The sequence below is a fragment of the Babylonia areolata genome, chromosome 1 (genome assembly GCF_041734735.1).
Source record: "Babylonia areolata isolate BAREFJ2019XMU chromosome 1, ASM4173473v1, whole genome shotgun sequence".
Taxonomy (NCBI): domain Eukaryota; kingdom Metazoa; phylum Mollusca; class Gastropoda; order Neogastropoda; family Buccinidae; genus Babylonia; species Babylonia areolata.
The window spans coordinates 42,867,812-42,880,311 of record NC_134876.1 but is presented as its reverse complement, the minus strand read 5'-3'; the positions used below and the strand labels follow the sequence as shown (position 1 = coordinate 42,880,311).

General features: G+C 44.2%; 1 protein-coding gene across 1 annotated transcript in view; it reads right to left on the bottom strand.

Annotated features, from left to right (window-relative positions):
* LOC143282061 (cardioacceleratory peptide receptor-like) overlaps positions 1-12,500 on the bottom strand; it is a 205,244-nt gene that overhangs the window by 93,850 nt on the left and 98,894 nt on the right. The window contains exon 4 of the mRNA XM_076587554.1: positions 8,535-8,638. Coding sequence (XP_076443669.1) covers positions 8,535-8,638 — 104 coding nt within the window. The remainder of the gene's footprint in view (positions 1-8,534; positions 8,639-12,500) is intronic.

The window sequence follows — 12,500 nt, the reverse complement described above, 5'->3', positions numbered from 1 at the left end:
TAACTGAGTGTCATTAGCTACGCATGTAAGAGTTATCATTTAGCGTATATCATATATCATTTAAGTGTATAAATGTCATTTGAATACAATATGTTTCATGATGTGTATTATGTATTACTAAGGTGAGGACATAAATATTACTTAAAATTAAGGTATGTTATATTTATATTATCTGAACGAATGTCATTTTTCAATGCACGATGCAATGTTTATGAAGAAATTGTGACACCCTTTCATAAGGGGCAATGGCCTATAAATGAAAATGAATAAACCATTCAAACCATTCTCTTTCATATCAAAATCACAACCAAGAAGAAGAAGAAGAAGAAGAGGAAAAGAAACAGAGTCCGGAGACAAAGACAAGTCTGTATGAGTAGGAGCTAATCTAGACGAAAGAGAGGGAATGAAAATAGAGAGGAAGTCACACACACACACACACACACACACACACACACACACACGTATATATCTATCTATCTATCTATATACATATATATATATATATATATATATATATATACAGAGAGAGAGAGAGAGAGAGAGAGAGAGAGAGAGAGTGAGACAGACAGATAAAGAGGGAGAAAAACAAAGGACTATTGAAAGATACAGCGAAAAACGTACCTGTCATTTTTAAGTACTCACTTTACTGATGAACTAGATTGATTCTCGAGATTTCTTCATCGGCGAAATTCTCCAGTTGATTAGGGACAGAGATGGAAGTACAGGCAGATGAACGGAGAGAGAGAGAGAGAGGGAGAGCGAGCGAGGGAGAGACAGAGAGAGAAAGAGAGGCAGAGACAGAGACGGAGAGAGACAGAGAAACAGACTGACAGACAGAGACAAATAGAGATACGGACAGAGACAGGGACAGAGATACAAAGAGAGAGAGAAGAAACATACACAAACAAACAAACAAACAAACACGGAACCTCAACGTCACTCCAAAAACCGACATGGCTTGACACTGCTCCAAACCACTTGCGCCCACTTGTCAATCAGTCAGTCACCAGCTGTATGGAGAAAGCGCCTGCTGATATTATCACATCGCCGTCATCAGTGCACTGCTGCGTAAGCTCACCGAATGAAGCCTGCGTCGACGCGATGTATTAGATGAGGAGCACTGAGAGCAAGCAAGCAAGCAAGCAAGAATGCGGCTGAGCCAGCAAGCAATCGCATCACATGGGTGTAAGGACTTCCGTTGCAAAGTTCTGAAGGGCAGACAGACATGCCTGAGCAGCTGAGCAGGCATTTTTGTGCACCCTGTGCACCCTTCATGTAATCTGAAGTTGGGTACCATTAGTGCAGCGACAATTTCTGTACTCATTTAGTGATCAGTGTGTTTCACCCTGTGTGTACTCTTCGTTTACCTCTGTGCGACCTGACGTTGGGTATCTTGAGTGACGCGACGACAGTTTCTGTACTCACTTACTGATCAGTGTGTTTCACCCTGTGTACCCTTCATTTACCTCTGTGCGACCTGAAGTTGGGGTATCTTTGGTGATGCAACGACTGTTTCTGTACTCATTGTTTCACCCTCCTTGCTTCACGTGCATCTGATTCCATTGACAACATCAGCAATAACTAAATCTACATCCAGAGTTCGCTGAGAGCATTATTCTTCCCACGCCGATCAGTTATCGCCCCCCCCCCACCCCCACTGTCTCCCAACAGATGACAGACTGAGATGGAGGGGAAGAGACCACTGAAAAAGGAACCGATGAGCTGACAGCATTGCAGAGTGGACGGGAAAACCATCTGCACATCCCCAGGCTTTGGAAGCCAACCGACCGGAGGTGTTTGGCGAAGGGTTCCTCTGAGTGACTCTTTATAGAGCGGAGGGAGAAGTCTCTCTACCGTGAAGAACCAGAAAGGGGGACGAGGCCACACGATGATGATTTAACTCTCTCCATACGAACGGCGAAAGAGACGACGTTAACAGCGTTTCACCCCAGTTACCATCATCAAAATATTGCAAGCGGAAGGCTCTTATACTGAAGAAGTGAATGTTGACAAAGAATACCACAAGTCTGACGACGGAAGCTAAAGGTTGGGTCATTCAGACACCCACTGGACATCCGAGGGGTCTGTGTAGAGGAGAAGAGAGGACTGGCCGTACTGAGTGAGTTAAATATCTTAAATATAAAGGTCTGCTATGCTTTACCGGTGCCTCATGAAAAGAACTCTCACTTTGCATGTGGCGGCAGTACAGGGGACCCCAGCTCACTTAATTAAGGACCAAAGCGTAGAAATTACTGCATGACTTTGCCTTTCATGCATGTTTTTTCCCTTCTGCTAAGGGATTTTTTGTTATCGTAAGTTTTAAGTCTCCTTTTGAGACCTTCGGGCGAAAGGTCTGGAGATCAGTCTGAAAAGCTGTGACAAATAAAAGCTCCCTTGAACTGTACTAGTGGACTGCCTAGGCCAGTAAGTTCGCTACAAATATCCAGAACACGAATGGTAGTGAAACAGGTACACGGACATTAAATTCACATTGAGATGTGCGCGTAAATAAGGTTGGTTTTGCTATTTCTTTTCAGAAAATAGTTCCCAACAATGACATTTATACACTGTATCTATTGACTTGTTTTTGTCAAAGAGTTTGGTTGAATGATTCTTAAATGCGTAAATCAATTTGAACTGAGGGTTATTTCTCATACATCATCTCCAAGTGTGACTTGTAATTCCCTGATTTCCATTTAGATCGTGGAATGACTGAGCGACTGTACGCCTGGTATAGCAGGCTGGATATTCCCACATCTGAAATAATCACGTCTAACAATAGCCGTCACATATTCTGTTTATTTACTAATTCATACGTCATTCACAGATGCCCTTACTGAGTGTTATTCACATGTCACGTAACTGGTTGATTGACGAATGCGTGTAAATCAGCTCACGTGAACCGGTCACTCGTTTGCACTGATTATCGTTAACACATAACCTTCCAATAGTGTATATAGATTTCGTATATTTTTATGATCTAATCACCGATCGCCTGGCTGACCGGTTATTGTCCTATGTATTTCTTGGTTGACTGATTTCGTTACATGCAAAAACAAAAAAACAAAACAAAACCAAAAACAATAACAACAACAACTACAACAACAACAACAACCCCCCAAAAAAACCAAACCAAACACACGAAATCAAGGACGCTGGATTGTCACTCGTTTCTGGTCAATCACATCCGGCTCTGGAATCCGTATACCGATTTGTTCATTGATTATTCGAATGACGACTTCAATCAGCTTGTTGGATCTGCAATGTCGCTTGGTTTCCGGTCAATCACATCCAATCTAGTTTTACAACGGGTGAGCCATATTGATGGGGGCGATCTGGACGAGGTTGGAAGAGAAGAAGGGGAGGGAACACAGGAACACAGACCAGGTTTATTTTCTCCTGAACCAGGGACCATACACTGCCCGAGCAGCTTCGATTCGCCTCTCCCCTTTCCACTGGCTATTTGACTATGATAGTGAAGAACCGGCGACACACAGAGGCGAATAAAAATAAATTAAAAAAAAAAAAAGAGCGAGGAAGAAACCGGAACAATTCCACTGACGAGCTGTCTCATGGTACATAAAACTTAACTCGAGCGAACACAACTTGAGGAACAATTCCACGAGCTGTCTCATGGCACATAAAACTTAACTCGAGCGAACACAACTTGAGGAACAATTCCACGAGCTGTCTCATGGCACAGAAAACTTAACTCGAGCGAACACAACTTGAGGAACAATTCCACGAGCTGTCTCATGGTACATAAAACTTAACTCGAGCGAACACAACTTGAGGAACAATTCCACGAGCTGTCTCATGGCACAGAAAACTTAACTCGAGCGAACACAACTTGAGGAACAATTCCACGAGCTGTCTCATGCCACATAGTACTTAAGACTAGCGAGTACAAATTAAGGAACAATTCCACGAGCTGTCTCACGGCACATGAAACTTAACTGGAGCAAACACGAATTGAAGAACAATTTCACAAACTGTCTCATGCCACATAGTACTTAAAACTAGCGAATACAAACTGAGGAACAATTCCACGAGCTGTCAAATGGCGCATAGTACTTAACACCGGCGAACACAGACTGAGGAACAATTCCACGAGCTGTCAAATGGCGCATAGTACTTAACACCGGCGAACACAGACTGAGGAACAATTCCACGAGCTGTCAAATGGCGCATAGTGCTTAACACCGGCGAACACAGACTGAGGAACAATTCCACGAGCTGTCAAATGGCGCATAGTGCTTAACACCGGCGAACACAGACTGAGGAACAATTCCACGAGCTGTCAAATGGCGCATAGTGCTTAACACCTGCGAACACAGACTGAGGAACAATTCCACGAGCTGTCAAATGGCGCATAGTGCTTAACACCGGCGAACACAGACTGAGGAACAATTCCACGAGCTGTCAAATGGCGCATAGTGCTTAACACCGGCGAACACAGACTGAGGAACAATTCCACGAGCTGTCAAATGGCGCATAGTGCTTAACACCGGCGAACACAGACTGAGGAACAATTCCACGAGCTGTCAAATGGCGCATAGTGCTTAACACCGGCGAACACAGACTGAGGAACAATTCCACGAGCTGTCAAATGGCGCATAGTGCTTAACACCGGCGAACACAGACTGAGGAAGCTCTGGCATCTTTCACAGACCTGTCTTTCTTTTCTTTCTGTAATACCAAGGACGAGGATCCATCCATGATGTACTTACCCCCAACACCCATCCCCCCATCCCTCTCCCCCCCCCCTCACAAACCCTCCAACCCCCGCATGGTTCTTCAATGCAAAATGTAAATTCAAGCGACAACTTATTCTCGCACAGCTGCACGCCACACACTAGCATTCCTGAGTAAATTACCGTATCCCTGATCAGTTCAAAAGAGCGAGAGCGAGAGAGAGAGAGAGAGAGAGAGAGAGAGAGAGAGAGACAGACAGACAGACAGACAGACAGACAGACAGACAGACAGACAGACAGAGAGGGCGAGATACAGAGAGAGAGGGAGAGAGAGAGAGAGAGAGAGAGAAGAATCACACGTGCACTTAAGAACTGTTCAAGTTTTTAGTGGATGCCACGATACACTCAACCAGGTCGAAATGTTGAAAACTTTCCAAGCTCTTACTGACATTAAAAAATCCTTGATCCATCGCTTCTTTGGAAAGATGAAAAAAAAGGAGAAAGAAACAGAAAAAAAGAAAACATGTGAAGCGTAGACGGAGGATACGTTCGATATTTCAATTAACAAAAGTTCATTTGATTTTTCAGCAAAGAAGATTTAGATATGGACGTACATACACACACACTTTATGCGAGCGTGCAGGCGACATTCACACACACACACACACACACACACACACACACACACACACACACACACTGATACATCCAAAAGTTGATTACCCAAACAGACACGTAGAGAAAGCATGTCCACTTGTCCGCCAGAAGGTCTAGTTGTCCCAGACAGTCGAACGGGCAGGTATTTTGAGCCATGGTTAATGAAAAACGTTACAGACACTGACACCGTATTATTATCACACTGCAATCTTAGATTGCTGCACTAATCTTTATCATTTCTAAGGTAACTTTTTTAAAAATAAAGGACAGTGCAGGTGTCACTTTATGGGCGGGGAACGGAAATGATCTCATTCTGATGTGAGGTCAAACTTTTCATCCCAACATTTCTAAATAGCCATTATGTTTCATTTCGTTTTGCAAATCTCGTTATGTGTCTGGAATGAAGAGAGTGGTGAGAGTTCTACGATATGACAACAGAGTGATACTGTATGAGCAGCTTCTCTCGTTTTCTCTCTTGTAACATTTTTTTCTTTTTTTTTCTCTCACATGTTAATATCATTGTGCTGTTTCGTATTTGAAAAAAGTCAAATAAACTGCTGTAAAGTTAAAAAAAAAAGTTCTTGTAACCACAGAAAACTACGTTAGAAACCACAACTGATTTCAAAACACACAAAACGAGGGTCCAGACTACACTGTGCATTTTTGACTCACTTGTGTAAACAAAGTGAGTCTATGTTTTAACCCGGTGTTCGGTTGTCTGTGTGTGTGTGTGTGTGTGTGTGTGTGTGTGTGTGTGTGTGTGTGAGTGAGTGTGTGTGTGTCCGTGTGTCTGTGTGTCCGTGGTAAACTTTAACATTGACATTTTCTCTGCAAATACTTTGTCAGTTGACACCAAATTTGGCATAAAAATAGGAAAAATTCAGTTCTTTCCAGTCATCTTTTTTAAAACAATATTGCACCTCTGGGATGGGCACAAAAAAAAAATTAAAAAGAAGCCTAATTATATGCAAACTGCATTTACTGTTATATTTATATTTTTTGTATTCTCTAAACTTGGCACTCTGACCTCTTATTCTGACACAACAACAAGAGGAGTCATTATTATCATTTTTTTGTTCAAACAGGAACTTCTTTTGCTAAGCATGGAATTTTTATTTATTTTTGCAAACGTTTTGGTGCAGATAGTAAAGAAGGGAAATCACTCTGTAATTAATGCTAGGGGACTTAATTTATCACAAGTGAGTCTTGAAGGCCTTGCCTCTCTTGTTATTTTTATGTCCATATCTGCAGAATGCAGAAAGAAGATGTTTTGAGTTTTGCCAGAGCGAAATCAATCACCTGGTCCGCTTTCTCTGGTCAAGATAGATCTAGACCCCTCACCTACATCTCCACCACCCCCGTATCCCTCCCAAAGGACAGATCTGGATTCTCCCCCTCTCCCCACTAACAGACCACCGTGCCCTCTCCCCTCAAGAAAGAGAGATCTGGACCCTCCGTTCATGCAACTCAACCCCTGTCCCACAAAAAAGGAACCTTACAAACGATTTTGACCGTGGAGCAAAATCAACATGGGGGTGGTGGGTGGGGGTCACAAACATTTAACTCCCCCCCTCTCCCCCGTTTCCCCCCTCCCACCCGCATCACCGCTCTTCTTGATATTTAGCAGGTAACTTTGGACAACATAGTTGTTGTGCCCGCAGGGTCATTTTAGGCCCGTCTCAGACAGAGCGTCTGAGTCAATGGCTTTCCAATGGTGCTTGGTCTGCGTCGAGGAGGACGCTTCCATGGACGATGAAGAAATCAGCCTCTGTCGACACTCTAGCCATACAGTTTTGCTCTACGACTGTCGATATATATTTTTCTTTTTTCCCTTCTTTTTTTTTTCCTTTTGGAAAATTCATCTGGCTCGGCAATCGTTCTAAAAATATTTTTTGATTACAAATATGGGTGGAGGTGATGGTGTTTTTTTTTTAATGAGTGGAGTGTGTGTGTGTGTGTGGGGGGGGGGGGGGGGGGGGGGGGGGGACGGGAAGTTTAGGTGCCAAGGAGGAAGGGGGTGTTCCTGTATTGCGCTTCCCAAAACAAAACCACCGTGTCTTAAAACTGAAAGTATCGCACATGCACGTACGCATCAACAAACACACACAATGAAAACCAGTGTCTCAAAACTGAGAACATAACACACGCACACATGAACAGACAAACAAAAACACACGTGTCCTAAAACTGAGAACACTGGACAAGCAGTCATGAACAAACAAACGAAAGAACGTGTCTCAAAGCTAAGACCATCACACACGCACACATGAAAAAACAAACAAAAACAACAACAAAAAACAACAAAAATCAACAACGGTATATTAAAACTGAGAACACCACACATGCGCACATGAACAAACAAATAAAAACAAAACAAAACAAACAAAACAACAAAAGAAACCCAACAACAATAACAACTGTGTCTTAAAACTGAGAACAGCACACACGCACGCACGAGGCGAAAAAACAACAACGCAATCATCCAACTCTCGCGAACCTTGATCCAATTGCGAAACGAACTTTCAGGACACCTCTCACACCACACACAGACCACCAGGAGCTTAGACCCCTCCCCCCCCCTCCCCCTCACCCTAAGGCTGCCGATCGTGTACAGACAGCCGGCAGATCATCACACAGACCATCGACATGTACATACAGCGTCACCAGAACAATCACGAGCATCACACTCGAAACTGTTTCGGGTAGTGTGCGTGTGTGTGTGTGTGTGTGTGTGTGTGTATCTTCAGCAAACAAAATTCAGTCATGGACGTACATACACACGAAAGTTATGCGAGCGTGCAGGCGGTATTCTCTCTCTCTCTCTCTCTCTCACACACACACACGCACACACACACACACACGCACACACACACACACACACACCAACCCTATCCCCCCCCCCCACACACACACCCTTTACACTCTCTCTCTCCTGTATTTTTTCTTCTTTTATTTCATGGATGGCTTGATGTAAAAAAAAAAAAAAAAAAAAAAGAAGCAATTTTTGCTTATTCAATCTACCATCATGAAATAAAATCTTGACTTGACGTGACTTCACACACACACACACCACATCCTACACACACACACACACACACACACACAGACACACACACACACACAATCACACCCAACACACACACACACACACACACACCAACCACATCCTACACACACACTCACCTGCGTAAACTTGTGGATCCGACACAAGGCGTCCCCTGCGTACCAGTAGGTGGTGAACTTCTGAATCAGGTCCGACAGCACCACCAGTGGGCCCGTCAGCATGTCTGTGACACACAGTGAGAACAGAAAACGGTGGTCAACTTTTGGCTTCTACATAATTATGTACGATAGTCAGTCGTGTTCGACTATGACCATCAGAACAGCAGAGGAGGTAACTGCTATCCCGACTATCTGGGCTAGAATTTAATTATAGTGAGGAGTGTCCAAGTTACATTCCCAGTCTCTCGGCCACGAAGGTTTTAGGACAGTCGGCGTTGGAATGGTTTCCAAAGGCAAACTAGCCCCCAAGGCTGCAGCACTCAGAGCCAGTGCAGATTTGCCTCCAAGTTTGAGAGTCATTGTCCTTCACTGAGCTGTAAATGATTTCCCATTGCAATGGATAAACCTTTGATAATACAGCCCTCTCTTTACTGTTGGCCCAACTGTTAACTTATGTCAACCTGAAAAATCTGGGTATGGGCCGATTCTATATACAGACTGACCAGTGTCAGAGGATGTTTACCTACCAACGAACTGCGCCCACACCACTTTTGTTTTGTCAGCACCGCGACAAAAATGACACTACTGGCACTGCCGTTCGAGCTGTTACTGCTATTGCTGCTGCTGTTGCGGCTACTACTACTACCACTCCTGGTTCTAATAAAATAACTGCTACTAATGCTAAATCTGCAGCTGTTGTGGCTACTACTACTACTACTACTGCGGCTGCTGCTGTTGCTACTACTACTACTATTACTCCTGGTTCTAATAAAATAACTGCTACTAATGCTAATGCTGCAGCTGTTGCGGCTACTACTACTACTACTGCTGCTGTTGCTACTACTACTACTATTACTCCCGGTTCTAAGAAAATAACTGCTACTAATGCTATTGCTGCTGCTGTTGCGGCTACTAGTACTGCTGTTGCTACTGACTACTACTACTCCTCCTGGTTCTAATAAAATAACTACTTCTAATGCTAAATCTGCAGCTGTTGTGGCTACTACTACTACTACTACTGCTGCTGCTGTTGCTACTACTACTACTACTACCACTCCTGGTTCTAATAAAATAACTGCTACTAATGCTAATGCTGCAGCTGTTGCGGCTACTAGTACTACTGCTGCTGCTGTTGCTACTACTACTACTACTACTATTACTCCTGGTTCTAATAAAATAACTGCTACTAATGCTAATGCTGCAGCTGTTGTGGCTACTACTACTACTACTATCACTCCTGGTTCTAATAAAATAACTGCTACTAATGCTAATGCTGCAGCTGTTGCGGCTACTACTACTACTGCTGCTGCTGCTGTTGCTACTACTACTACTATTACTCCTGGTTCTAATAAAATAACTGCTACTAATGCTAATGCTGCAGCTGTTGCGGCTACTAGTACTACTGCTGCTGTTGCTACTACTACTACTATTACTCCTGGTTCTAAGAAAATAACTGCTACTAATGCTATTGCTGCTGCTGTTGCGGCTACTAGTACTGCTGTTGCTACTGACTACTACTACTACTACTCCTGGTTCTAATAAAATAACTGCTACTAATGCTAATGCTGAAGCTGTTGTGGCTACTACTACTACTACTACTACTGCTGCTGCTGCTGCTGTGCTGCTACTGCTGCTAATACTGCTACTGCCATTGCTACAGTTACTGTTGTTGCTCCTTCACTGCGGTCCCAGACTAATGCAAAGTTGATTGGATCTCACCCATTCCCCCAGCCCTTAACCCTGTTATTCAATGTTCGCATATCACAGTTACCACTCTCCAGACACGCTAACTACATTGGACTGTCTTCAATCATCCCCGCTTTGTACACGTCCGCTCTGTCTGTAGGATCCCTACATCCTCTGCTGACAGTAACGGAGAAGAAGAAGAAGAAGAAGAAGAAGAAGAAGAAGAAGAAGAAGAAGAAGAAGAAGAAGAAGAAGAAGAAGAAGAAGAAGAAGAAGAAGAAGAAGAAGAAGAAGAAGAAGAAAAAGAAGAAGAAGAAGAAGAAGAAGAAGAAGAAGGAGGAAGGAGGAGGAGGAGGAGGAGAAGAAGAAGGAGGAGGAGGAGGAGGAGGTGGATGAGATCCTTAACAACAGTGAAGACATGACACCGGCTGAAAACATCATGGATAATTTTTCACGCTTTTCGAGGCTAAGACTACTGCCACAAAACAAATGCCATGAGGATAAGAAGACAAACTGGCGGAGAAAGAAAGAAAGAAAGAAAGAAAGAAAAGAAAAGAAAGAAAATGTAAAGAAAGAAAGAAAGAAGAACAGCAGCAGACGCAACAACATCCATTACAACAGTGAAGACATGACACCAGCTAAAAACACCACAGATACTTTTTCGAGGCTAAGTCTTAACTGCCTCCAAACAAAAGCCAAGAGTTTAGAAAGAAAACTGACGAACTAAATATTCCATTTAAAACAGTAGATAAATAAATAAATTAAAAAAATGTTAGATTTATTTTTCACAAATAACAGCAGCGCAGGGAACGTTGAGGATAACTGGAAACGCAAAATGAAAAAAAAAAAAAAGAAAAGAAAAAAAAAGAAAAAAAGAAAAATAACAACAACAACAACTATCCGCAGTTGGAACCACAGAGATCTTGGAATTACTGGGAAATCAAAAGTGTGTGTGTGTGTGTGTGTGTGTGTGTGTGTGTGTGTGTGTGTGCCACTCTCTTTTTTTCCTCCGGCCAGTGATAAAAGTCCCACAAGAGAGAGAGAGAGAGAGAGAGAGAGAGAGAGCAAAAGCAAGCAAGCAAACAAACAAAAACAAAATGCACTCCGTGGACTTGCATGCATCTGAGGCCCCAAAAATAGGAGAAGGGGAGGAGAAGGAGCAGGAGGAGAAGAAGGAGAAGGGGAAGGAGGTGGAGGACGACGAAGGCGACGATAACGACATCAACACAGCACAAGAAGAGGTTGAGGAAAAAAAATAAATGAGGGGCAGGAGGATGAGGAGATGAGCAGGAGGGGGAAGGATGAGGCTGAGGAGCTAAGAGAGAGAGAGAGAGAGAGGGGGGGGGGTTGAGGGGGAGAAGAAGGATGAGTAGGAGGGGGAAGGATGAGGCTGAGGAGCTAAGAGAGAGAGAGGGGGGTGGGGTTGAGGGGGAGAAGAAGGATGAGTAGGAGGGGGAAGGATGAGGCTGAGGAGCTGAGAGAGAGAGAGGGGTGGGGGGGGGGGGTTGAGGGGGAGAAGAAGGATGAGTAGGAGGGGGAAGGATGAGATTGAGGAGCTAAAAGAGAGGTGGGTTGAGGGGGGAAAAGAAGGATGAACGGGGGGCGGGGGGGAAGGATGAGGAGCTAAGGAGAGAGAGGGGGGTGGAGATGGATGAGCAGGAAGGGAAAGGATCAGGCTGAGGAGCTGAGAGAGAGGGGAGGAGGGTTGGAGATGGATGAGCAGGAGGGGGAAGGATGAGGCTGAGGACCTGGGAGAGAGGGGGGGAGGAGAAGGATGAACAGAGGGGGGTGGGGGAAGGCTGAGGATGAGGAGCTAAGGAGAGAGAGAGAGGGGGGGGGAGAAGAAGGATGAGCAGGAGGGGGAGATGAGGATGAGGAGCTAAGAGAGGGAGGGTGGGGGTGGAGAAGGATCAGCAGGAGGGGGAAGGATGAGGCTGAGGAGCTAATACAGAGAGAGAGAGAGAGAGAGAGAGAGGGGGGGGGGAGAGGGAGGGAAAAGGATAACGAAAAAGAAGTGGTGGATGAGGAAGAAAGGACGGAAAGAAAGGAAAGGTGAAGGAGAAAACCAGAAAGAAAAAAAAAACCAAACAAACCCAAAACCTTAAAGATGGACAGAATGGTGAGAGAAATGTCGAACTACAAACACAAGCTGGGAAAATGCATTCTAATTCCACTCCCTCTCACCACCCCCTTTCTGTCTGTCTGTCTGTCTCTCCCATTTTCTTCCATCCCAGGTCTTAT